Source organism: Hemibagrus wyckioides, linkage group LG05 (assembly GCF_019097595.1).
Source record: "Hemibagrus wyckioides isolate EC202008001 linkage group LG05, SWU_Hwy_1.0, whole genome shotgun sequence".
Classification (NCBI taxonomy): Eukaryota; Metazoa; Chordata; class Actinopteri; order Siluriformes; family Bagridae; genus Hemibagrus; species Hemibagrus wyckioides.
In genome coordinates, this window is record NC_080714.1 from 14,167,880 (window position 1) to 14,194,144 (window position 26,265).

At 36.7% G+C, this 26,265-nt stretch overlaps 4 protein-coding genes across 7 annotated transcripts; 2 read left to right on the plus strand and 2 right to left on the minus strand.

Annotated features, from left to right (window-relative positions):
• Positions 1 to 693: 693 nt before the first annotated feature.
• Positions 694 to 11,452, minus strand: mrps27 (mitochondrial ribosomal protein S27). 3 transcript variants are annotated; one of them, XR_009204561.1, is made up of 12 exons: positions 11,242 to 11,452; positions 10,718 to 10,795; positions 10,369 to 10,439; positions 9,435 to 9,493; positions 9,210 to 9,348; positions 8,979 to 9,057; positions 8,737 to 8,852; positions 7,815 to 7,917; positions 7,180 to 7,322; positions 6,023 to 6,175; positions 1,972 to 5,697; positions 694 to 1,305 (listed from the first exon to the last, which is right to left on the minus strand). XR_009204561.1 is itself a non-coding variant. In XM_058389424.1 (11 exons), exons 1-11 carry the CDS (start codon positions 11,315 to 11,317, stop codon positions 5,458 to 5,460), a joined length of 1,257 nt encoding a protein of 418 aa, XP_058245407.1. In that variant the 5' UTR covers positions 11,318 to 11,452; the 3' UTR covers positions 694 to 5,457. The 3 variants fall into 3 exon arrangements, 2 of the variants coding, with proteins under 2 accessions (XP_058245407.1, XP_058245408.1); XM_058389424.1 differs by having other exon boundaries at positions 694 to 5,697; XM_058389425.1 differs by having other exon boundaries at positions 694 to 5,697; positions 9,210 to 9,324; positions 11,242 to 11,443.
• On the plus strand, positions 9,323 to 25,550 carry LOC131352896 (isotocin-neurophysin IT 1-like). Of its 2 annotated transcripts, XM_058389426.1 has the most exons (6): positions 9,555 to 10,503; positions 22,529 to 22,548; positions 22,698 to 22,819; positions 22,970 to 23,174; positions 23,627 to 23,759; positions 25,423 to 25,550. In XM_058389426.1, exons 1-6 carry the CDS (start codon positions 10,481 to 10,483, stop codon positions 25,430 to 25,432), a joined length of 513 nt encoding a protein of 170 aa, XP_058245409.1. In that variant the 5' UTR covers positions 9,555 to 10,480; the 3' UTR covers positions 25,433 to 25,550. The 2 variants fall into 2 exon arrangements, with proteins under 2 accessions (XP_058245410.1, XP_058245409.1); XM_058389427.1 differs by lacking the exons at positions 9,555 to 10,503; positions 22,529 to 22,548 and adding an exon at positions 9,323 to 9,512.
• znf366 (zinc finger protein 366) lies at positions 16,243 to 20,861 on the minus strand. Its single transcript, XM_058389421.1, has 5 exons — positions 20,726 to 20,861; positions 18,506 to 19,703; positions 17,996 to 18,187; positions 16,841 to 17,015; positions 16,243 to 16,711 (listed from the first exon to the last, which is right to left on the minus strand). The coding sequence occupies exons 2-5, from the start codon at positions 19,565 to 19,567 to the stop codon at positions 16,299 to 16,301; spliced, it is 1,842 nt and encodes a 613-aa protein (XP_058245404.1). The 5' UTR covers positions 19,568 to 19,703; positions 20,726 to 20,861; the 3' UTR covers positions 16,243 to 16,298.
• LOC131352898 (fatty acid binding protein 1-B.1-like) lies at positions 23,766 to 26,153 on the plus strand. Its single transcript, XM_058389428.1, has 4 exons — positions 23,766 to 25,203; positions 25,423 to 25,595; positions 25,804 to 25,896; positions 26,085 to 26,153. The coding sequence occupies exons 1-4, from the start codon at positions 25,137 to 25,139 to the stop codon at positions 26,136 to 26,138; spliced, it is 387 nt and encodes a 128-aa protein (XP_058245411.1). The 5' UTR covers positions 23,766 to 25,136; the 3' UTR covers positions 26,139 to 26,153.
• The last annotated feature ends 112 nt before the right edge of the window (positions 26,154 to 26,265 follow it).

Here is a 26,265-nt window from a genome sequence, read left to right on the forward strand (position 1 = left end):
CTAATAATTTGTTCCACATTATTTAGATAGTGTATGGTGTAAATGTCAGGGGAATATGTAGGAAAATACAGAAAAACATCTGAAAACCACAATTATGCAGCCTTTTGAACGTTTATTGCTATGGATATTATCACCTTAACAGTGAGCCAAGCTTAATTTTGAAAGGTAAGAGGTTTCAGTTTATCATTTGGGGCTTCTTGCATTTTGCCAAAGGCTATTCTATTTATAAGCATAACAACTACCAAGAACAGGGAACAATTATTCCTTTGTTGTAGTCAACATGTGGAGACACATTTGTTGGCTGGTTGGCAAAGTGTATAATAATAGTTCCCATTCCCGTTTTCAACTTGTGATCTTTGAGAGTGTCATCTATTTTATATATATTGAATTATTAGAATATATTTGTGATGCACTTTAAAGATAAGCTTTCAGGCAACTTTACTGAAATGTTTTATTTTATATACAATTATTTGGGAATAATTGTATCCCAATTATATAGTCTTATATTGAACATATTACATAATTTTGAACTCTTTAAAATCTTTAAAATTCACTAAGCTAGTTCACTAATTACAGATTAAATGACTCAGTGGTTAGTTATAAGAAATTGGAACAAAATGTTTAAAAATAATATTAAGACTTAATATTGCCTATACTGGACAGGGAGGTAAGAAACAGCAGAACAAATCACCATTATGATTTACACACTTTTATTGCAAGTGCATATGGCATAAAATAATTACAATAGTTATATTCCTGACAACCCATCATAGTTGTGAAATGTGAAACGTTTCATTACATTTCAACATGTATGAGAAAACATTCCTGTTCTTAAGAAGCCACACATTGCAGTTGATATGGCAAAACAGGGACAGACGATTTAAAGTTGAAAAGTTATGCATTTTATTGTGAACATGATGGAAGATGAAGATGATAAACATACTGTATATTATACTACTATAAAAAATATTTGTCACATAAGGGCCTGTATTAATAATCAAGTGTTTTTCTTTGCCAAAGCAAGCTTCCTTCAGAAATTAAAGCAACATTAAAAAGTTCAACAGCAAGTAAGCAACGTTTAAAAAAGGAAGTACAAACAGCAAGTTTTAACCAAGATGTAAAAACAAACATCTTTAAAATAGTGGTGACATTGCAGTCCATGCTGGGTTGCATTTTCTAGCCTACAGTTTGTTCTGGCATAGTGTAGCATAAATACAGCAATGAGAAAGCAAACCTGTTGTTTATTCACAGTGTCTTCTGTACTGGAAAAGATTATACTTTAACTCCTTTACTGCCATTTAAGATCTTAAATACAGCAGATGTTATAGTCAAAAAGTTATAACACCACAAGGAATTTGATAAAATTAAGAAAGAAAGAAAGAAAGAAAGAAAGAAAGAAAGAAGAGAGAAAAATCTATGAAACATGAACAATAAGAACAGTGACAAAACAGTAGAAAAAAGGAAATAATACTGTATATTTCACTGTGTTATTACTGTAGAATCACAAGTGTTTTGAGATATAATCTGCCTGTACTGTAACTACATTGTCTGCAGTAACATGTCTAAAGTATTTTGATCACAGTAAGTTATTTTAGAAAGTACAGAAATTCTGTACAGAACAGATATAGCTGTTATTTGCTAAAATGCCAAACAAAGCTACATCAGTTTCCATTAATGCCAGTATCAGGAAGGTTACAGGAGTCTATGTACGCTTTTTCATCCAAAATCACACCATGGCTTCATTTTGAAGGATGATGTACTATTTACAGTGACAACAAATGTTAAAACTTACACTGGTTTTGTGTCATAGTGTGATTACTGGATGAAAAGGCCCATATTGCATCTAATTTAGAATCTGTCAGCTGGGGAAAAGATGAGTATAAACACACTTCCTGCAGCATATGTGAAACATCACATTTAATAGACCATAAATCAGATTATGTGGAAATCTTAAATATTTTTTTTACTGACCTAAATGGCTTCTCTTCATCCATCCCTATAATGGTCTCTGGTCTTTTCTTCATTTTGTTTCCAAGTTGCGAGTCCCCACGGACAGTTCATAATACGCCTGGGACAAATATGCACATATTTGCAGAAAAGATGACTATATAAGAAACATTTGAGAATATTATGGTGAGGTTAGAGTTGTTTAAGAATTTTAAGAATTTAATCTTGAGATGCCACCCCCATACCAACAAGCTATTTGGAGGGTTACAAAAAAAGAAGGACTTTTCATCCTCATACAAATGTAGCATCTCAACTTCACCAAACATCATTGGAACTACAATTGGAATCATCCGTTGTGGTCAAATGAGACCAAAACATTTCTAGCCATATGAACACAATCAGCATTTCTGGTGGAAAAAGGGGGACTGTATACATGGAAATGTGCACATACTCAAAGAAAAAATGTGTGGCCAATCTTTGATGCTTTAGGACTGTTTGGTGAGAATAGTTTAGGCTTTATTGTTGTTCCTGGTAGGTGTTTAAGACATAGTGGTAGATTAACAAACTGATAATTGTCTCTAAAACCTCCAAGTCAATAGTAAAATGGTTGAAGGAACACAAAAGCAATAGCCATCTCAGTCTCTGTAAGTGAACAGAATTTAAAACTTGTGGTCAGGATCTACATGCACCAACCTAAGAATGTAAACGAGCGTTAAATATTCTGCATGCAGGAGTGGCCCGAGATGCCTTTACAAATGTCTCCCACTTCTTTATACTTCAAAGGAAGAAATACAGTGGTTATCCTCTCAAGGGAAGGCTACTTCTAATATAAATTGTGAGAATTTATATGCTCTTCTTTGCTTATTTCCACATAGTATTCTAAGAATACTGGAGATGATACTTTATAAAATAGCCATAATCTGAAAAGTGGGTGTAAAGAAGTAATATGAAATAAGAATCAAACCTGTAGTGTGGATCAGTTAATGGCCAGATAAGAAACTTTAAGACTCTTAGCTGTGTAGTGATCACTCTGCTTTGAGGTCTGTTTTTTTCTAATTAGAATGTAAAATGCATTCTAATCAAATGTTTTACTAAATCTCAATCTCAATGAAACTAATTCAAATCTCAATGAAGGCACTGGATAAATTTGTACCATGCATTTAACTCTAAATGAGTCAAATGTTTCAGAACTGTCAAATGTTTTCAATCTTCTGGGAATGCTTTCCACTTTGGAATGCTGATTTTTGTGTCTATTCAGCCCAAGAGAATTAGTGAGGTCAGTCACTGGTGTTGGGTTAGGAGGCCTGCGGTGAGGTCAGGGCTTTGTGCAGGCCACTTGAGTGATTCTGAACCAAACTATGTCATTATGGAGATCACTTTGTGCTCAGGGGCATTGTCATGCTGAAACAGGTTTGGGCTAGGCTTCTTAACTTAAGTGAAGGGAAATTGTAATGCTACTGTTCTATCTCAGGCATCCTATCTTATCCGCAAAGGGCTGGTGAGGGTGCAGATTATCCTTCCAATCAAACAGGAGCCACACCTGATCCCACACGTTTAATCAGTTGACCTTGGCTTTCAAAATACTATGAGGTGTGGCTGCTGCATTATTGGAATAAAGACTTGCACCCACATTGGCCCATTCTGAATAAGATTGGATACAACTGTTCTATGCATTCATTTGCCTCCTTTGTGGCAAAAGTTTGGGGAAGGCCTACATAAGGGGTCATGGTCAGGTAGTCCCATACTTTTGACCTTATATATAGTCTGGTTCATACATATTTTAGGGTATTTACATCCAAATCAGTTCAGCACTTTTCATAAGTGGTCCCCTATACCAATCGTCAACAAATGCAATGGAACCAGTTCCACTAACAGCCGCACATGCCTATGCTGTAAGAGAAGCCATGCGCTTCTCTTCCCATCATTCTGGTACAGTTCAATTTTGTCTCCTAAATCTATAAAATAGAACTGGATTTGCTTTGCAGATATTTTGGCAAACTATAATCTGGTCTTCCTGATTTAAAAGCTTCCCAGTAGTTTATAACCCTCTGTATTTACTCCAGTGAAGTCATTCTTGATTGTTGGCTTTGACACAGGCTTTGCCGCCTACTTGCTGCTGTGAAGCAGGTTCTCCTGATCACATGGGTGTGTTTTTTCTTTTTAAGAATAGTTGGAATAGTTGGTTTGGCCACACCAGGTGTTTTTCCTATCTATTTACTGGATTTGTTTCATTTTTCAGCCTAATGATGGCTTGTGATACTTCTTTGGAAGTTAACAGCAACAGATTCCAAATGCAACACTTAACCTCACCTCTAGAACATTTACCTCCTTACCTGTAAGGAAAATGATGAGCAAATTATAAAAAGGAGGATTATTGGGCTATGGAGAGAGTGATAATTCCATGTAAATATTGAATAATATACAGTAATCCCCCACTATATCACGGTCCTGATATATTGCAGATTTTTACTTGGAACATAAATTTATTTTGTGGATTTTCCCGGTATATTTCTGTATCCGCAAACCTTATAGTGAATTGTTTTTATGTTGAAATAAGGTAATTTATTAATAAAAATATAATTATTAATTACAAAATATAGACATTAAAATAAAGTAAAATATTAAAAAGAATATGTAGCGTTTAGGAAAGCACGGTGCAGGTATGCTGAAAATCAAAATACAGCATGGCTGGAGAAACAAGTTTGGCCAATCAGAATGACCCATTAATTTAATAACAGTTGTGATTGTCTGCTGGCTATGCATGCAGTTGGGGAAAGGGAAGCAGAATTCTCCAGCATCCCAATTCTTTGCGTTTCACTTTCGTTTTTGCTGTGTATGCTTTTTTTTTTTTATTTTTATGGTTTTTCTGCAAGCTCTATTATGTCGCCCAAATGCTCTGCACCTTCTAAGGCTTCTAGCAAGGAACATACATACAAACAGTACTCACAATAAATGTGATATTTCTAGTCCATCTCGCTATATGCTTGCAAATGTTTTGTGTGTGTGTTTAAAGTGTGGGAGGGTAATTTACGGCTTAAACAATAAAAAAAAAGCATTTGGGGGTGGTGTCCATGTATCGCAGATTTTCGTTTATAAATGGGAGATTACTGTACAATGTTTTCTGGTGCTTGCAGCCTGCATTTGCACTACACTCAGCCATCTCAGTTAAAGAATCACCCCTATTAAAATAAATATCAATCAAATATCTGTGGTATTAGCTGACTCCAGGGGTCAAGGAGTAGCTGCCCAAGACATCGAAGAAAAAAAATCGGACACCATGAACGGTTTCTTACTGGCTAGCAATTTATGCATCTAGAACATAAATGAAGAGGAAAAACACTAAATGAAAGAGCTGATCAATCCTAATTTAGTGGGGGTTTTTTTTTTAAATTATTTATTTATACTTTAACAGGGTAATGAAAACAATAGAAAACTCTTGGGTTGTGGCCACTTAAAACAAACATGAAATGACAAGATCTCTTCTTTCCTTCTATATGCCCAAACCGAGTGTCACTGAACTGCCTGGGAAGTTTTTGTGGCCAGATGCTCCTGTTCAGCTTTACGCTTCATCATTTCTTCTCTCTGGATGAGCTGGATGCGCTCTGCTTCCCAGGCCTCCACTTTCTTCTCATACTGAGCCACATCTAGCTCCTCACAGGTCCTCAGTTTCTCTTCAGCCAGGATGGACACAAGTGTATCCAGGCTGCGAGTCTCAACTTTCCCCTGTGTGTGTAGCTGCTCATTCAGCTCCTGAACCGCATGACCAGCAAAAGAAAATAATAATCCAGTCAAAATGTCTTTGGTTTCCAACAAAAACAATAATAAAATGATACTAAAACCGGATGCTTGTTTTATCTAATAACATTTATCATAACATTTTAAGCTCTTATTTATATTACGGCAGTTATATCAGGAATTTTGAGCTAACAGCAACCCTGTGAAATAAAGGTGTGTGTTAAAGTTTACAGTTTCTTACTATTAGAAGTCAAAAGAAATGGCAACTGGAAAACTAACTCAAATCAGTAATTAAGGATTAAAGGTCTTTATGACCAAACACTTCTTTTAATAGACTAACCTTGAATCGAGTCATGTACTCTGGTAGTTTGGCTCTTTCAATATCATCATCTTCATCTATGGTAACAGCCTGGTTTTCTGCAGCTTTCTCTTCTGCTGTTTCAGAAGCAAGTATTGACATGAGATCCTGCAGCATCACCTGCATGTAGTCAAGCTGAAAAATATAAACACACATAGTAATGGTGGTGATGTACACACTTATGAATTCGGTTAAAAAAATGCTTTTATTTAAAAGAAAATACAAGTAAGAAAGTATACATTCTAAGTACACATCTGCAAAAGCAGATACAGGTGATACAGATAAGAGCGAGCTACAAATAAAGTGGCCCAAATTTAGTACTGATGAGTGCAACACACAGTAATACAGATAATATTCTCACTGTCCACTTTAATACCTGTACACCCTCTCATTTATGCATTTAAGCAATCAGCCATTTATGTGGTAGCAGCACAATGCATAGTCATTCAGAGCTAGGGCAAGAGCTTTAATTAATGTTCACATCAAATATCAGACTGGAAAATAATACAGAAAGTTTACACAGAAAGGTGTGAAAACGAAAAAAATACTTTGATACTGGGAGTGGAGGATCTGCAGGCTGAAAAGATCATCAATAACTGAAAATCTTGTCCATGCATATGCATGATCTTATTTTGCACTTTCTTTGGAAAATGCTCTTTGCCGTCAAAGACAGACAGTTATACAGAGGCACTGAGTTGTTTTGATGCATGACCATTTTTCCCACACCACTGTTAAACAGACAGACAGACATGCCTCTCCCATTTGAAAACAGACCTCAAAAATCAACATTATATGTGCAACAAGGACAGAATGCAATTTTTAAGAGTGGAAAGGCCTAGGATTATGATTGCTTGTAAAGCTGTTGTTTATCTTATTTGTCCATCAGTGTGAGGGAGGCAGGAACATTTAAATTCCTATGGTCTCAGAAAGATTACTTTGAGGGGCAGTACCTAATGATCTATGTATATTCTTTTAATTAAAATGCATGCTTACGTAATTATAGTTTCCTTTTAAACTTCAACCTATATTTCCCCTAACTTTCCATTATGTAAAATGTACCATTTTTCACTTAAGGAAACACTTGCAAGCTGTACTTTGTGCGACAGATGCGAGCAATTAGTACTGTGCTACATACTCACAATTTCCTTGCATAGTTTCATATCTCCAGCATCATTGCACACTTGCTGCATAACAACCAGGCCTTTACTGAGATATCCTGGGGTCCACATCAAGGGCAGGTTGTGAAACACTGCATGGATTCCTCTGGTTATCTCCACCTTACCTGATGAAAGCACAATAATTACACAATTTATTGAACTAAACAGCATGGGCTCTTCATACCAAAATACAAGAACGCATCAAACAAACCCAACCACATGCCATTTTTACAGAAGGTGTTTGGTGCACTTGTCTTGAGTTTTGCACCACATTCATAAGATAAATAAAGTAAAAGCGTTTAAAAATCATATAGAAGTACTTAACCCCTTAACTACTCAGACAAGATTTGGCTCTACCCTATTTGCTGTTCTCATCTACCCAATGTACATATGCAAAGAACAGCTGTACACAAACCCATGTAATGTGTGTCACTGTGTGCTGTTGTCTAAAATCCAGCACATACAAAGCTTCCTTAAATGTCATTTTGCAAGCTTTGAACCTGTTGCATTTCATCAAGTTTTTTTTTTAATATGAAACCTAAAGTTATACCTTAAATAATTATAAAAATAATTTTATTAGATTAATTATTAGATTTCTTGAAACACTTGATACACACCAATGAGGGCATGACCAAGTAACTGAGTGCTGAGGCCAACAGAATTTTCCTGCTTCAGTCCAGCCAGTAGAAGAGCTGCTCCGATGTTCCTCTCCTCCTGCCACTGCACAAATAAGAATAATTTTAAAAAGACATCCAGAGAAGATGAAATTAGCTATGAATACATATGCAGCCTACAGCAGTCTGGCTTATCCAGTCAGACTAAAGTGCTAGTAAGAGTAGTACTACTGCTACTGCTACTGCTACTACTACTACTAATAATAATAATAATGACAAAGAAAGCAAAAAAGAAGAAGAGGTAGAACAATCACAAAACAACATGCTATTACTGGAGTGCATTCCAGACAGCTGCATTTGTGAGTTGGCCTGACAACAGAAGTTCGAGACCCTTGAGACCAGTTACACAATCTATGCTCTGAAGCTAGTTTGCAAACTAACCCAAACCTACTTGCAGTATTAAAGAAGCAGAGAATTCATGCATATGTTCAATGTTTTCCACAAAAATGTACAGTTAAATACTGCACACATATAATGTACTTTATACTGGCACAAGTTAACGCAAGGATTTTAAATTATTAATCTTTACTGTATCAAGATCCAGACATTATAATCTGACCTCAATACTCTGCCAATCAAGACAGAATACACTGTGGGCTTTGCTAAGAGCAACTGCTAACCGTTAATGACAATTCTTTATAAACCTTGAACAAACAAGCCCTACTATTTTGCAAAGATTATTTGCTTTGCCCGTCAGCCGACATTTGATGTGAAATGCTATGCTCCAACATGTAACCAAAAACAACCTGTCTGAAATACCTGAAGATAGCAAATAAATTTGTATGTGGTTTTAAATCTTATTAAAATCTAAACATGCATCATATCAGCTATTATGGAGATGTCAAAATTTACTGGAAGTACATACGCTAAGGTCCGGTTTGGTTGCTAAATACTTGCTCAGGGCAAACACTGATAAGATCTGTGTTGAGGGTAGGTCAAAAGCTTCCTGAAGCATCACCTCCTCAACAACTGAGCTGGCTCCTGTGATGATAAAAGTAACAATAAGACATTTAAGAGATCTATTATAGAGTAACGTTATAAAGTAAGCAGTAATGGAAGTACTAAAGCAAGAAAAAAAAATCTCAAACTTTTCCTTATTGCTCATACCCTTGTAGTCTTCATCTTTTAGGTAAGAGTCAATGAGGACATTAAATGTGAACTCATCTGGAAACATTCCAAATTGTACCTAGATAAAGGGAAGTGAAAATGGCAGATTTTTGCACCATGTGTAACTGGAAGTGCCCAGCCATAACTCCATACACCAAACTTTAATTACCAATGTTCAGTAGGAACAAAAAACCATGACATGTCAAACTTAGTTATCTAAAAAGCTCCTACTTTATTCTTGAGTGTGTACAGGGCTCTCTCTCTGGCTCCATATTTAAGACACTGTCGAAACCAACTATGAATGGTCCAATCACGGAGATACCAGCAGTTCGGACTGTGTCGAAATCTCACAACACAGAAGAGGAAGAAACTGTTCAGAGCTAGAGCATTACTTTTTTTATTTCTGAGGCAACGTATTTCAGTCCAGGCTGAAAATAAATTTAGATTTGTACTTACTTATACAAGTAATATTCTGCTTGATCGATTTCTTCTCTGGATGATATATTGTCTACAAACTACAAACAAAAGCAGAAGGTCAGTTGATTTACACCTATATACTAATGCTTTAATTGTTCTGAATCACAAGAGAAAGGCAGAATAAGAAATAACCAACTGTTGTAATATATTTCATATAAGGTTATAAAATATCTTGTGCATGCATTAAAAAATAATAATCAATGTGATTAACTATAATCAAAGTAATTAACTCTGTGCTTAGCACAAAAAGCAATAGCAAAAATATGGTTAATGTCACAAAAGATATGTACATGATACAGATCAGGGGGGCAAATTTTGGGGTCCTGAAGGGTCACCAACTACATGTTCATTCCAACCAAGCAGAAGCACAACAACTTTGGCTGATTTATGCTTTCACTATTGTGTGTCACACCAATGAGAATGCAAGGATGTGGTCCCTGAAATAAAACAGCATTTATACACATTTATCCATTTTGTTAATGGCATATTGGTGTGCAAGGGCAGAGTCAAAATTGAATAAAAGAGTAACTGCTAATTAGAAAATATGTCTGTTGATGAGCTGTTGCTTGAGGAATTGAGATTTATGTAGCTACTTTTAAAAAGAGATGATCTTTCAGCCCACTCAACAAATGGAGGCGAGACAAGGGAGAATATAACTTCCTCATAAAGTCAGTCTGCTCTGTAGATTGTTGTTATACAACTTACAGATGAGTGTATTTTCCTCATTTTCTCTAATTCGATGTTTCTGCTCTGTGCTGACACACCCACACAGCCGTCTAGTTAAACAAATCACAAGTGCAAAGTGGCAACCTGCTTCTGCTTGGTTTTAATGAAAATGTTTTAACATCACAACGCTGCCCCTTTGCAGATATAACTGAAGACACCTTTGTAGAAGGTCCAGACAAACACTCACCCGTGATATTGTCAATGAGCTAACAGGAAACTTTTTCTCATATGTCTTGTCCATAAGGGAGGCCAGTTTAGCTAAAAGAGAAGAAATAAAAACAGTGAAGAAAAATACAACAATGGACAGTGAACATGCAAAAAGGTCAAGCCCACCTCTGCATTTCCTATTTTTTAAATTAGCATTCAAATGTTTCAACTTTGAATTATGCTTGAATGTACAGTATAATCATTAAGTATAATTATATAGCTGGTATTTTTTTTTTACCATTTCCAGACTAAATCTAATATATATTTATTGATTTTACAATGCCACATATCCAAATACTTGATAAAAGCATGTGACAAAGAAAGCTTACCCAGGTTTTGGGGGTCGTGTTCTCTTTGCTCCCACACCCTGGTGTCTGTGTATGCCGGTGAGAGCAGACATCTTCTGCCTGTAACATACACACAGGCACATTCCCAAATTCAGGGATACACAAAGCCATAAAAAACACGCTTTAAATAAGGCTTCATTGAAAGCATGGGACCCAAAGGCATTGTGACCTGACACAGCTAGCAATTGTGTCTTTAGCGAACAAGAACTATATTTCCATCCAGCTGATCGAAAATTATTCTTTGGCTAACATCTGCGGTTCGTATTTTCTTAATTTAGTATTACAGATACTTATTTGTCCGGTTTTCTTCGGAGATGCTTGGTTAAATACTCAACTCATTGGTAGGAATGTCATTACGTAGTACGATGTTACTAGCTAGCTAGCAACCTTGGCAATCAAACCATACTCTATTAAGGTATTTACAATGAATAAACGCTTACAGATAAAAAAAAAAAACAGAACAAACACTAAACACAATTACACTAAAAGCAAAATAATATACTCACCACTTAAACATGGAGTCAGACATTTTGACGTTATCCTGGCAGAGAGGAGAAAGCGTTGCAGGATGGGGGCAGCCATGTTTGGGTTGTACCATTTCTCAGCGGTGGGGGAAGCTGTACGCTGTTTTTATATTTCTAAGCTTTTCTCTTTGTGCACTTCATTTTCATATCATATCATATCTCATCCCAGACGATGAAATACATAGAGTTGAGAACGATTTTAGGGATATGTTTAAAGGCGTGGAGAACTGACAGTGGCGTTTTATTTTAGTTTATTTCAACAGTGAAATATAACAGTATGTCAGTAGAGGGCGCAATAAACTCGCACTCGTCAACTCGGACAAGCGCGGCGTCCACAGAAATCCCTTCACCTGGTGAACATGTTACAGTGGTTTGAAGTGGAAAAGGAGACCATTTAAAAAGAGTTCATTCCAAGGCTTTTGAAATGAAATTAATAGTATTTTTAATACATTTTTTAGACTAGGATTAGAATTTAATTAATAGGGTTATTCAGAGGTCCAGGACATCCCGGTAATTATTCTATTTTAATCACATCCTTCATTTTATGTTTAAAACAAAAGGGAAAAAATATAGACTATAGATAAAAATTCACTGTATTTACATTATAAACAGTATTTGAATCTTTTATTTCTATATTATACCACTTGGAATCCTCTTTACCTGATTTAATCTTAAAACTATGTACCTGTATGTATATATCTCAACATTTCCCTTATTAAAAAAAGAAAGAAGAAATTGCATGTACATGTTTCTGCTTTGTCTGCTTGAATCTCCACTGTATAAACATTACACAGAATTTAACAGCTGGTAGTTATACCACCCACAAACGGAGTCTATTATGTTTTATGTTCATTTCACTTTGGCCCATATCCAAAGACTTGATCAAAGCATGAGACTGAATGCAGAAAGAAAGCACACTAAGCAAGCGGTCTAGCAAATTAAACAACTTTAGGCAGATTGATTATTTCTACAGCCAAATATGTTAAACTGTCTCCATATCTACCAAAGGTGAGAGATGGCCATATCAGGACAGATTCTGTTTTCACTCTCTAACACCCCAGAGGGCTAGATGTTTTGAATTATAATGCTGATTATCTTATATGAACACAAGTTTAATACAGTTCTCTGACAATATCAGAAAGGAATGAATTGCATTTAGTGGTGTAAGAAATTGTTCAGTTGTCTAAATGAAACTGTTTTCAGGTTTCAGCTTTCTGACAGTGCTTTGTGACTAAAACCTTCTCTTATAGTACAGTTTTGTGCAACAGATGCAGAATTGAAAGGAACATTGCAGTTTATTTTAATTCAGAAAGGAAAGAGTTCTGATTTTGGTCTAGCTAAGACCTACACATTTATTGTCCTTTTTTTTTTTTAATTTTATTTAATTACAACAGCCTCATATATCGTTTAAGTGTGACAACATGAAATGAAATCTTTACTGAATTTCAAGTAAGGCCAGTGGACATCAGGTTTGCTGTAAACAAGTGCCAACAGCTTAGAATGGACATGGATATAAATGACCTGATATAAATAAAGCACATGATGCAAATAGAAAATATTCAGTACAGAAAGAAAACAAGTCATCCAACACACTACACTCACTACACAATATAAATTGAATGTGTACATAATAAGTACATGAGCAGTATGAATGTATCTCGGTGATGTATTAATGAAATGTTTGCTGTAATACATTTTAACTGCAATACAGGTCTGCTATTTTATTTGTGTTCAGCTATTATGTTCGTGAAGCCTCTCATGTACCTTCCCACTTATGTAGCAGAAGTGGAACTAGTAGGAGAAGAAAAAAACAACAGTGGTTTTATTTTCCACCTTGTTGCACCTTTCTCATGATAAAGACAGTTACAGATTCTTCTTTGTCCTGACTCATCCAGAGGTTTCACTTCAGCAGACCTGAGTCGCAGTACCTGATTCTGCGGTGCTGCGTGCTTCCCGTTGGTCTTGGGACTGAAACATTGAGGTGGATGGAAGAGAGGATGAGGATATGAGTACTTCCTTTCCAGGTTCATGGTTTCACAAAGGGCCACCACCCGATAGAGGTGTGAGGATGGCCTGCAAGGGCTGAAAAACACATACAAAAAAGGATATTGTCTGAGAAAGAGAGTTGCATGTGGTTTAAAAAAAAAAATGGCGAGAGACTATGAGATTAAAAATGTATCTTTTTGTGTTGTTGGCAGTAAAGATAACAGAAGCAGAAGTCTTTTTCTGCATGTGTGATGGATTATTATAGCGTAGATAACACCAATGTGATAACATTAAAAAATGAAATAAAACAGATATTTTTGAGTTCCTCAAAAAGTCTCAGTAACGTCTTGAAAAAGTGGACCTCTGGTAGCAGATATATGTATAATAGGCTTTATATTTAAGCAATTTTTCTTTTGGTGTGGGGGGTGGGGGGTGGTAAGGGGCCATTTTAATCATTCCTTGATGTCTGTATGTCTTTGATTATAGCAAATAATGTCTTCTTCATGAAGACTTTACTTGATGCGTTCATTAGAGCTTTACTGAATTTTTGATGTAAATTCAGAGATTCGTATTTACTGTATTATTTTTAAGTAAAATAATAATCATTGACTGATAATGTTCTCTTTTCTATAATTTAATTTATTTGTCACATATACATTACTGCACAGAGAAATTCTTTTTTCGCAAATCCCATCCTTGGAGGTTGGGGTCAGAGCGCAGGGTCAGCCATGATGCAGTGCCCCTGGAGCAGGGTGGGTTGAGGGCCTTGCTCAAGGGCCCAACAGTGGCAGCTTGGTGGTGCTGGTGCTTGAAGCCCTGATCTTTCACTCAATGACCCAGAGCCTTAACCACTTGAGCTACCACCACCTTAACGGCAGACCAGCAGGTTAAATTGCACAATAAAAAGCAAACCAACATGCAACTTAGCTGATGCTATCATTACCTAGTCAATTATTTGCATTATTTTTAACTAGCAAGCTAAATGCATGCTGCTTTGTTCAGGTAAAAGCAGATTGTGTATCAAAACAAGCACAAGGGGAGTCTAATAAATATTTCATCTGTGCTGACCACACTGATTAGAGTTCACTGGGGGATTCAGGAAAAATCCCAGTGTCCTCATCTGTGTCATTTTGGCCTGCTTATTTTTTCCCCTGCAATGCTGCCAAGAAGCCTGAAAGATCAGAATTTCCCATGACATTTTGTCCATATAGTCAGGCATGATTGGTTAATAAATCAAGAATCCACAACACTATTGGTCATTATTCATCTAATCTTTGTCCAAATTGTGAAACAGTAATATAAACACCCTGAAGAATGGAAAAGAAACAGCCATGTAGAGCAGAGAGTGAAATGTTGCAAAAAAAAAAAAAAAACATCCAAGAGGAAGCTGCAATATGCAGCAAAATAACAGAGATTTTTAAAACGACTCATACAGCAGATAACTCTGATCTGCAAACACAATCAGTATCTAGCAAGTGAAGTTGCAACCTACTGCAAAATTGATTATTAGGCTATACAGCTAAATATGTTTTTGTTAAAAGTCAGTATTGTCTCTGAGAAATCTTGCTTCAAAAATCAAACCCTTAAAAGCTACTGTAGCAGCTATAATCTAACCTTAACTGACAATAATACTCAACAGTGATAGTCAGTGACTATTTAGCTAGATGGAAGTTAGCAAGTTGTGACCGAGTGATGAACAGGAAACCAAGAAAACGAAATGAAATTACAGGTACGGAATAGACAAAATAACATTTAAGCTATTTGACTAAGGGCCAGTTTTGATGTTATGATTGTGATCTTGCACTAAAGAAATTTCATGATTTAGTAGTGTAGTTTATAACCGCAGTTGCATGGTGATTGTGGCTTCTGTAAACTGAAGTACTGGTGTTAGAGGTTAGGTAGATTAGCTCATATATTATGAGCATTCTCTGCTACTTGCGCTCAATGCAGTCAAAGCCACAGTTTGAAGATGAAGATGGGTACCAGCTATGTGCTCACTGCCTCATGACTGACCATCCAGAGGATGCTGTGTATGATTTAGACATCCCCTGTACTGACTGTACAATGTGAATGACTGGCAGATTTCAACCTTGGCTTGGCTGTTAAATGCCATCATACTGATGACAAATGGTGTAATGGATTGCAATGGCAAGTGTTGCGATCATCTTTGTATGGTCAAGAAGTGCTTATTTTCTTTCCCATTAAAGCACTGATAATGGTAAACAATGGCAGATTCAGCATATTACAGAAATAACGTTGAAGGCTTGTGATCTAGACTTCCCACAGAGTTCAGACAAGGCTTGTTTGATCAGGTTACGTGATGCATTCTGTTGTACTTCCTTTCCTTTTCCAAGAAGTTAAATATGTTTCCAGAAAGTTAGAACAATTAATAGTGCATTAACATATAAATATTAAGTATAGAAAAAAGCACTTGTATGATTTAGATGAGGACTGAAGCATTTATCACCTTTGTTATGGTGGTGCAGCTGTCAATCAACTTTGGTCTAGAGTTTTTACTCTATGCTACAGTTACATGAGTTGCTTCAAAATGAATAGGCCAGTTCATAATGTAAGTGGAAAAACATGTGTGTAAATGAAAAGTGATGGCAAAGCTACAAAGTAAGTTTTTTAAACTTATTTATTATTTATAAATACAGACTGGGACTTATGTTCACACTACAAAACAAAAACACAATTACATCTTACTTTAGAATTATTTACATGTTATTTCTCAAAAAAAAAAAAAGTTATTAAATTTGAACAAAATTTCATTACATGGAAAATTGATTTATCAATCATTTCTGAAATCACATTTGTTATTAACAGTAAATCTCCTCCTTACAAAATATACAATAGGTTAAAGCATGCACACAGTTAGAGATTATGTATAAAGTAACATTTGGGGAAAATTATATTAATTACCTTAAATAATATGCTGTTTTATTATCATATTCAATCTTGCTACAATTCAACTGGAAATGAAGACTATTTCACAGATTTATTTCACTTTTTTTCTTTTCCAAGAGATATTTTAAAGATATTTTTTCAAGACTTCATTCACAGCTTAATTTTCTATCACGGTATGTTCGACTACAGTAGAGTTCTCCATCAGAGACTGAGCCTTCCTGACTCTCTCTGTAACGTATGTATTGGAGCTCCTCTTTGCTTAAACTGAAGTGCTTTCCACTCCTATCCTCTTCTCCTTCATGGACCATCCCATCCTCTTCCTCCTCATCTTCATCATCTGCCTCTCTGGCTCCTCCCAGTTCTGTCTGGTAACGGTCAGGGCTGTACTGGCTCATTCTGTAGAGGCTGTCCTCATCTTCCTCACGGCTCTCACCATCTGACTGAGAAAGACGGAAATGGGGATGGCTCTTCTGGGACAGATCGAAAGGCTTGTCCTGACTGAAGCGAGACAGAAGACGAAGAGGGCTGGAAAGACATAACCTTCCTCTGTGCCTGAAAACTTCAGAGAAAAAACAATATTTGATGCATTCTGATTATTATTTTAAAAAAAAATAAAAGTCTTGATTTACAATGAAAAAATGGGTAGTTTAAAATGAGCCAAACTCTGTTGACAAGTAATACTCTGTACCTCGGGCATCTAGTCCTCGGTCCATGATGCCATGTTTGACCTTCATGTGACGGGTCAGATTCCCCTTCAGAGTGAACTTGCTGGGGCAGTACAGGCACTTGAAAGGTTTGCTGTCTGAGTGCAAATGCATGTGGCCCATAAGATTATGCATTCTGTTGAACTCCTTCCCACATAGCTGAAAAGAGAATATAACCATTCAGACTACAGATAATGAATACACCTGGAGCATTATAGAAATAGTAGTAACAATGCTGTTGTATCATTGAACATTTACAGGAACACCCAGAAATTCCTTCCACCATTCGCTCCATTTAAATTGCAAACTTACGTAGAGTTCGAGGAAACAGAAAAAACAGGGTAGTAAATTTAGCTGTTATCAAACACAATTAGCTGAGAGTAATCATGAATGGGTGAGCAGAGCAGCAAAAGGAAGAGGCCAGCAGTAAGGGCCAGAAGCCTACTGGGAAGGGCACTCCTGTGCTGTCCTTCCTCTACATTATTTTTTTCATTAGGGTGGGCCTTTCCTTCAGGAGGAGAGAGGGACTGTAAACTGTCCAAAAGGACCGTGAGAAAACAGGAAGTGCTCCCAAGCACAAGAGAAAGCGAGTTGAAATCTATTTGTGGGGCCTTTTCTCAAGGGACAAGAGTGCTATTGTTATAGGGGCAGTTTGTGTGGAGATATCCTTCCTATGGACAAGGAGACACAAGGTTGCCAAAAAACGAAGCTATCTGGTCATCGCCTCAAGCCGCCCATCCCAGCCTAAGGTCACAAGCATTTCAAAAATGACTTGTTTTGATATTACCTGTTTGAGGATTTGCATCTGTGCAAGAAGGTCATATTCGATATGCTACCAATGCATGTCCATTTGCTTGCATCTCAATGCAATATTATATTGTTCCATGAGTTAATAAGAGCAGGTAGAGATTTAGCTAAACTGAAATGTATTCTATTTTTAACTCATTTATGATGTCTGAAATGATGCTCTTCATGTGGTAATGACCAGATACTGCCTCATCTGGAAACTGAGGATTTTACCTGCCCTTGGCCTTTACTAATATTCTTTATTCTGCATGTAATGACAGTCAGGCTTGCATAATAATACCCCACTTTGCGTTGGGCTGGGTTATCTTAATGAAAGTCACGCTGTGATTCACCTTGCATTTGTAAGGCTTGATGTCTGAGTGGACAATCATATGAGCCTTGAGTGTCTGCTTCTGGACAAAGCTCTTGTAGCACAGGTGGCACTGATAGGCTCGGATGTTGGTGTGGATCAAAATGTGACGCTTCATGTTGGCCAGCAGGGTGAACTCACGGCCACAGATGCGGCACTTATGCTCCTTCACTCCCTGAAAAATGATGAAATTACTTCATGAAAAGAGGAGTAGGATGTAGGATGTGTAGGTCATGCAGTTGATGTGACAATGTGATAATGAATGCCAATATCTAAATCTAAAATGTTGATCCTTTTAATATATAAATACAAATTTTAAGATTTTATACATGGTTCTCAGTCTGCACAAGTGGGCACAAGCTGCCCAGTCTATATATAGTCTGTTACAAAAAATTGGACATTTTGTTTTTCTGCAACTATGTCTTGTTCTTGAATTGACTTGACTTGACTTGACTTGATCGTTCCCTTTTTCTCTCCAAGAATATTTACTTACCTTGTGGGTCAGGGTGTGCTGCTTGAGGTGATGAGACTGCACAAACTCCATACCACATTCACTACAGATGAACGGCCTTATGTCCTTGTGCTTCATCATGTGGTTTTGCAGCTGACTTGGGTACTGGAAGCTCTTGCCACACTCGCTGCAGTTGTATTGTGCTGGTCCACGGTGGACTGTCAGATGCCGTTTCAGCTGTGCAAGTGTTGGAAAGTCGAGGCCGCACTCCACACACACATTTTCTTGGCCTCTCTCATGCTTAAGCTCATGAGCCTTAAGCTCACTAGGGTAGGCAAAGCCTCGAGCACACACACTGCAACTGTATGGCTTGATATCACTGTGTTGCATCATGTGTCTCTTCAGGTGACTCGTCTGAGTGAATGCCTTGTGGCACACCTGGCACTTATGGGGACGGGCGCCTTGGTGGGTGAGCATGTGTGTGTGCAAGTGGCTTAGTTGCTTGAAAAGCTTCCCACAGAGGCCACATCCATGTGGCTTGATGCCACTGTGACCCAGAATGTGCGTGACAAGGTTGTACTTAGAAGTGTAGGACTTCTCACACATGCGGCACTTCCAGCGTTTCTGTTCACCTCCTACATCCACATAGTAGCTGTCATCTACATGAATATTCAGGCCAAGCTTCTCAGCACTGCTCAGCCCAGCTCTGGAACCTTCTGTGTTTCTTCTATAGAATCTTGGCACCTCTTGTTGGTAGAACGAATTGGGAGAAAGGTGCATGACTGGGCCTGGCATCAGGAATGGGAAAGGGACCAAGCTTGGACGGAGGGGTGGGAAGTATGGAGAAGGAGGGTGCAGGAGAAGAGGTGATGAGGGCCATATTGGCATGGGTTTTACAGCTTCTTGTTTGATCTGCACTGTATCATATCTACCCAGGACTCTATGAAACTGAAGCTTGTTGAGGTCAATCATCTCTGGGATAAATTTGCGTGGTAGAGGTTTGGTAGGGACAGGTTGAGCAATAGGGTAGGGAAGATGGGAGAGGTCAACAGTTCTGGTAAGAGAATCATCTGCCCTTTTGGGCTCGTAATTATTGTGATCCATACTGAGAGGGTGGTCTGCTAATAACAGAACCTCTCAGGTAGAAAGATGTTGTGGCTATGAGTCTGGAAAAGTTCTGAGATTAGTGTCAATTGGATTTTTTTCTTTACCATAAATTATGGATTTGTCCATCACGTGCCTGGGAAGATAAACATCAAAAGTCATTCCTGTACATGTAAATTCATAGTAGGAGACATGGAGAAGAGATTCATTGCGGTGGACATTGATTATAGATATTTTTAAAAAATATTCTGAAGACTGAATGAATCAGTGCTCATGACCAATTTTCAAACAGGAAGTGTACACAGGTTAATGAACCTCTATTGTTGTTTTTTTGCCTTTTTTTTCTTCATGTTCATTTACTGAACTCATCTTTCACTTCGGCATGGCAATCTCTTTGCACCAAGCTATACATTAATCATCAGTTTTTAGGTGAAATGTAAATGCACTATATCACTTTTCAACAGGTTGTTACAGAATGCATTGGCTAACATTACTAAATAGAAGGAAAGTGAATAGGGAAGATTCAGTGTAAAAGAGAAATACCGGAACTTCACCAGTTCTTCTTCGTTTGGTATTTTGCGTTTGTGTTATGACTCTTTAAAGAATTTCCCAAAAATGATGTTTAACAAATTGTATAATAAATGTAGATCTAAATTCCTTTGGGGAAATGACCCATTTGAGCAAACAATTCTATATATGTAAAGAAAACCTCATACAATTTCCCATAAGTAAGTGGTTATTATGTCAAATACAAATACATGTTGTTTTGAAATCCAAGTTATGTTCAACATTCACCAAATGTAGACGGGTAAATAAAATTGGCCTTATTTTAACATTAAGAAAATTACATACATGACATGAACAGTTAGAGAACTGAATAAGACACAGTGAAATTCTACATTCTAGAAAGTATACATTCTTAGCATATAGTATATTGCAAGGCCAAACATTATAAGCAACAACTCTCAACTCATAATACATCAATCTAAACAAACATAAACCCCTGTAAAAACTAAATAGACTCACTCTTGTAAACATAAGGACTAATCCATCACTGTCCCTGATGGATTCAGGTAATAATTTCAAGCTCCTCCTTGCTCAGTACTACCCTAAATACTACCCTAGCCTCTGCCTGTGTGTGAGAGTATTAGTGCTTACCTGTCGCTTGCCCCGTGCTCTGGACAATGAGCCTCCAACACAGCAGACAGCATTTGAAGTGACTTAAGAAAGAGAACAGGAACAATCACTTTGTTCCCATTTTTCAGATGAGTACCTTCGGAGAGAAGGAAGGAAGGGAGGGGAGAGGAAGTCAACAAGCCTGTGCCTTCCTGTCGAAAAATAAGGAAACATTAGATAGACATCTCCATTCCTCTTCAATCTTTTACACTTGTGTGGCTTAAAAAAAACTAAATGTGTTCAGTATTTACAGATGAATAGTTTTAGAGCTGATCATAGGAATTTTGAACACATTGTGGATGCTTTAGGCAAGCAAGGAAAATGGCAAGTTCCTCATAGTGCGTAGGGGATAATTCCTCTATCAGTTGTCTGTTTTGATGGGAATAGAGAGATCCACAGAGTTCCAGCAGAGTTCCAGTGAAGGAAATATATTATTCTCTGCCTTAAGTGAACTATCATCGCATTTGCATTCAAGAGGAACAACATGTACAAAACCTGACAAAGGAAGTCATTTAGAACTGAGAGCTGTAGAACAAGAGTAGTGTATAAACTATCTAAGATTAAATCTAAACTACAGTATGTACTACAAAATGTTTAGTGATACAATATGTTATCACAATACAAGCTCTTTTACAATGCATTCTCCCCTTCTGGGTGAGTTTATCTCTGTGCTCAACAGATCATGATTTGCTAACTCTACAACTGAATGTCCTTTAGGTCCAAATGTAGCCCCCAGAAAGGCTTTACTTGGCCTGTCACTTCTTGTATGATGTATGTGTGATGGGGCCCACTGACCATGTAGCAATTTTTTTCTTTCTTGGACTACACCTGTAAATTAATTTAACAAATGCATGTGCAAATTCGTGTGCTTCATATGTCAAGAGACATATAAGTTAATATCAATAAGTATATTGGTAAGAGTTTCAGGTTTCCTTATTACAGCCATACTGCTTTATCGGCACACCCATAGTTGAATAAAGTATCTACATTTTTGCATTTCATTCAGTGAAAGAAGCTAACTGAGCTAACCGAAATCAAATGGCAGATGGAATATCTTTAATTATTATGATTATCGAGTTAATCTGCAGACCTGACAGAGGAACCATCATTTTGATTAAGGATTCTTTGGTGTGTCTGTGTGTGTGTGTGTGTTGTTAGTAACACCTATGGTTTAGGCTCTACTGTACTTACATGTAAGTAGGTTAAAGGATGTATTTTTGGTGACTTTTGCAAGAACATTCATTTGTACAACAGATTCACCAAGATTTTTGTAATTACATTCAGATATAAATCACCATTAAGCAATATATTCAGATTTGATGATAGATCAATAATGAACTAAACAACTTTTGCCCAATTACAGGTATTCTCAGTTATCATCTGCTTTTCCGTGAATCTTCAGGCATGAGAAAAAGCAGACAATTCATGTCTGCATAAAACACAGTTTGAGTGAAAGAGTGAAACTACATGAAGTCTGTTTTGCATTTGATTAAGTGTTCCTTTCTCATCATTATATGGGTACCCTCCTGTGGTAAATGCATGATCACGCACATGAGAAACGAGTCTGTAGTGACCCTCTGCTATAACCATAATTAGGCCATTGGCCATAATTCTTCAAATCATTCACTAAATTAGACTATTAACTGCTGTGATTAAGATTAAATCATTAGACGTTAGATGTAGAGGTGCCCATGTGGCACTGTCTTTACTCATCAAGTGAGTATAAAAAGGCTTCCTTTGTCCCTAACCTCCAACATCTCTTTTACTCTCTTTCTGAATCGTCAGCATCAGAGGCTCATCAAGCAGTAAGTAACTATGTTTCACTGGGTATGTTGCTAATAATTTAGGTATGAGGTAGTTTATGTGTTTGTAATTGTTTATTCTTTTGTCTTTTTTTGTAGTTTATTTTTTACATGTTTACATTTTAATCATTCCTTTCTTCTCATTTCTGCAGCTATGCCTAGGACTGCACTGTATGTGTCTTTGCTGTGCTTTCTTTCTCTCTGCTCAGCCTGTTACATCTCTAACTGCCCAATAGGTGGCAAAAGATCCCTGATAGATGCACCAGCACATAAGGTATATATCTTAAATGTGCCACCAGATGTACTATGAAAACGTATAATGAACTTATAAATTAATGTTTTCTTAGACTCGTATTGGGCTAGATGAAAATATCCCACTTAATTGTTTACTACCATGCATTTGTTTATTTTGTACATTTTGTAGTGCATGGCTTGTGGTCCCAGGGACAGTGGCCGCTGCTTTGGTCCCAGTATTTGCTGTGCAGCAGGTTTAGGCTGCTCTGTGGGCTCTCCTGAAGCACTGAGCTGCACTGAAGAAAATTATATACCCACTCCATGTGAGAATGGAGGTAGAGCATGTGGATCTGAGGGGGGACGCTGTGCTGCTCCAGGTGTCTGCTGTAACTCAGGTGAAAAAGAAAAAAAGAAAAAGAAAGAAAAGAAATTAATTAATTAATAATGCTTAGATTTTATATCTTAAATGTATGTAAATTTATATCTTGTCAAAAATTAGCATAGGCGTCAGGTCAGTGTGGCTTTTGGTGTTTAACTAAGTCATCTGCAGAGATAAGGTTAACTTTATTTTACAACTCCTCATAAACCATGTGGTTTGGTTTGCAACATCAAAGAGATAATTAGCAAAATGTGTAAGCTGCTTAATGATTAGTTCAAATCCTATGCTTAAGCAATAATTTCACTATAAATATTGCATGTGAAAGTAAATAAATAACACAATTAAAATGTGTAAATAAAATATACAAACAGGAACTGATATGCTTAGAATGTTTACCTATGATGTATAGAAGTTAAATAGATAGATTATATTATACATTTTGATAAATCGCATGCATTTTCTTTACAGAGGGCTGCAGCACTGATCTTTCATGTCTTACTGATGATGAAGCTGATCTAGAAAGCAGTGATGGTCCTGGTGAAGATCTCCTTATGAAGCTGCTACATCTCACTAGGCAGCATTTGGCCAACAGAATTCACCAGTGAGCCTCTGGGAAGCCAGCCCTGATTTTTTTTTTATTATTATTTTTATGTTGCTAGAGCTATTCAATGGTTCTTACAATGCAGAAGTTCTTATAAAGTTCTTATAATGCACTTCTATTTGAAATGGCTTTGTGTCCACTATAAATATGGTATAATTTACAGATTAACATGTAGTGGCTATGATGTTTACTGACTAATAATATCCTAATAATAAATTTAGAGAAAGTATGTTCTGTGTCATTCGTAACTGGGTTTCTAAGAGGTTGAGTCATCTTGATTTGACGGCTGTAAAAATCAAGTATGTTGTAAAAGTACACATCAGTTGACGAGGTTGATTGGTTTGTGTGTTATCTTCCTTAACACTTTTATCTGGGTTAAAGACATTGGGTCAAACAGTCCACTTTAAAGGGTTAAATTAATATATTGTATATGTGATATTTTGATATATGCTTAGGTGGGAAGATGCATTAAATTTGCATCTCATATTCACGTGTGCACTAATTTATATTTGAATAATATGACGGTTTTTGATAAGGAAAAAATGAAAAGCTTATAACCATTGAGAAACTTTAAGTTCAAAGTCCACAAGTGTAACTAATGAAAAAATACAGATTTAAGATCTGAATCTTAGCACCAGTTACTACAGGATATCCCCATGATGTGCTGTAAGATGATTAACTGAATATTAACTGAATATTAAGCTGGGGGTTTTAGGGGTTCATGAAGTTGGTATAAGTAAAAGTGGGTAGTGGTTACCATATCCTTACAAAAAAGCATGAAGAGAAAAACACGAAAATCACATTATTTGTCAGTTTAATCAAGCAAGGTTTATTTATTTAGTCTATGTTGGTGAAATAGTTACTTAAGCTGTACTGAAGAGGTGAAAATGATAAAAACGAGTGTCTCCGAGATCAGTGACTGCAGATTCAAATGATGTAGAATATGTAGACTGCTGTAAGTTGGTATGATTATTGCAAGAATGTCAAACAGAAATAGGTGTACATTCATTCCTAATGAACCCACTGAAAGAAAGATGATAATCCATATCAAGTAAAATGAGGTGCATGATGTTCATATAATACACCACAATAAAACAAGTTGTAATCTAATGCTTTGATCATCATGTGTTAAGAGATATGCTGAGTTATGCTTTAAGTGAATGCTGGTCCAAAGGTCACCACAGGATCTACAGAAGACATTGGACAATCAGACCAGATAGCTACATTTACTCTTTAAACACTAATATGCAATGCACTAAGAGCAAATGACAAACATCAGAGGGAATCTCCACCCTCTTTAGTTAATCATTACATTACTCTATGAAAATATAAGAAGTCTCAGAAGTTGGAATTTCTGCTCTCATTGGTGCTGTCACAATGTCCTTCTCTGGAAAATATCAGCTGGAAAGCCAAGAGGGCTTCGTACCTTTCATGAAGGCTATTGGTAGGTGTGCTGAAAAAAAAGTTTTCCATAGATCTATGTGACTGATCCTTTAGAGGATATGCAACATGCAACATTTTTTCTATAGTTCATGATATTTAAATCAAACAAATTAAGTAGGTTTTTTAAAAAAAAAAAAAAAAAAAAGATAAAATGGTGATGCTTGATTTAGACTGAGATGTAGCTGGACTGAATTAATGCTGAAAATAATTCTTCTTCTAGGTCTTCCTGATGACCTCATCGAGAAAGGCAAAGACATCAAGAGTGTCTCAGAGATTGAGCAGAATGGAGACAGCTTCAAAGTGACAGTAACCACAGGGAGCAAAGTTATGGTTAACTCCTTCATTATAGGACAAGAGAGTGAAGTGGAGACACTGACTGGAGAAAAAATCAAGGCAAGACCATCATATTTCTGTAGCTCTGTGTCTCTATGCATGCATTCAGTGATTCAAGCTTTATATAACAGATCAGATTTAGAACTATTTCATGCTTTTTCTGGTTCAAGTGCTTATTACTTTTCATACATCCCTACAAAATTTGCTTATTCAACATGCCTTGTTATTAAATGGTATTGATAGCATTAACTGTCTTGCTATCTTCTAGACTGTTGTGACGAAAGAGGGCAACAAGCTGAAGGTAAAGCTAAGTCATATTGAGTCAGTCACAGAGCTTTTGGATGCCAATACACTTGTGCATGTGAGTACAGACTGGAGAGCTCCCTTTATTTAATACTGAGAAATAATTTGATGTTTTCAATTGACTAGGTAAAATTGAGATTTCGCATTATTAACAGTGAGTTCCATTATCAGGTTATTTTCTTTAAATGTCTCTTACATTATTACCAACAACTCTGACTAAAATGTGTTGCTTTTTTTTTGTTTCAGACCATGACTCTGGGTGACATCGTCTTTAAGAGAACCAGCAAACGTGTGTCATAATAAACACTGTCCATTTTTCCATGGTTGTAATTATACTCATTTATGCTCATACTCATACAATATATCATTTATACTGATACTGTGTGAATGAATTTAACCACTGTAGAATTCAACTGGATCAAACACA

Bases quoted from the DNA above. Each gene is read 5' to 3' on its own strand.
- mrps27 (XM_058389424.1), bottom strand. From the start codon at position 11,317: ATGGCTGCCCCCATCCTGCAACGCTTTCTCCTCTCTGCCAGGATAACG. The intron at 9,349-9,434 runs GTAAGTACAAAT...AGCTCTGAACAG, and splicing joins GCAGAATATTACTTGTATAA to TTTCTTCCTCTTCTGTGTTG. The intron at 5,698-6,022 runs GTTAGTCTATTA...CATGCGGTTCAG, and splicing joins AGTACATGACTCGATTCAAG to GAGCTGAATGAGCAGCTACA.
- LOC131352896 (XM_058389426.1), top strand. From the start codon at position 10,481: ATGGACAGTGAACATGCAAAAAG. The intron at 22,549-22,697 runs GTAAGTAACTAT...TCATTTCTGCAG, and splicing joins CATCAGAGGCTCATCAAGCA to CTATGCCTAGGACTGCACTG. The intron at 22,820-22,969 runs GTATATATCTTA...TACATTTTGTAG, and splicing joins TAGATGCACCAGCACATAAG to TGCATGGCTTGTGGTCCCAG.
- znf366 (XM_058389421.1), bottom strand. From the start codon at position 19,567: ATGGATCACAATAATTACGAGCCCAAAAGGGCAGATGATTCTCTTACC. The intron at 18,188-18,505 runs GTAAGTAAATAT...ATCATTTTTCAG, and splicing joins AGCACACCCTGACCCACAAG to GGAGTGAAGGAGCATAAGTG. The intron at 17,016-17,995 runs GTGAATCACAGC...TTCTCTTTTCAG, and splicing joins TCAAGCCTTACAAATGCAAG to CTATGTGGGAAGGAGTTCAA.
- LOC131352898 (XM_058389428.1), top strand. From the start codon at position 25,137: ATGTCCTTCTCTGGAAAATATCAGCTGGAAAGCCAAGAGGGCTTCGTA. The intron at 25,596-25,803 runs GCAAGACCATCA...GCTATCTTCTAG, and splicing joins TGACTGGAGAAAAAATCAAG to ACTGTTGTGACGAAAGAGGG. The intron at 25,897-26,084 runs GTGAGTACAGAC...TTTTTGTTTCAG, and splicing joins ATGCCAATACACTTGTGCAT to ACCATGACTCTGGGTGACAT.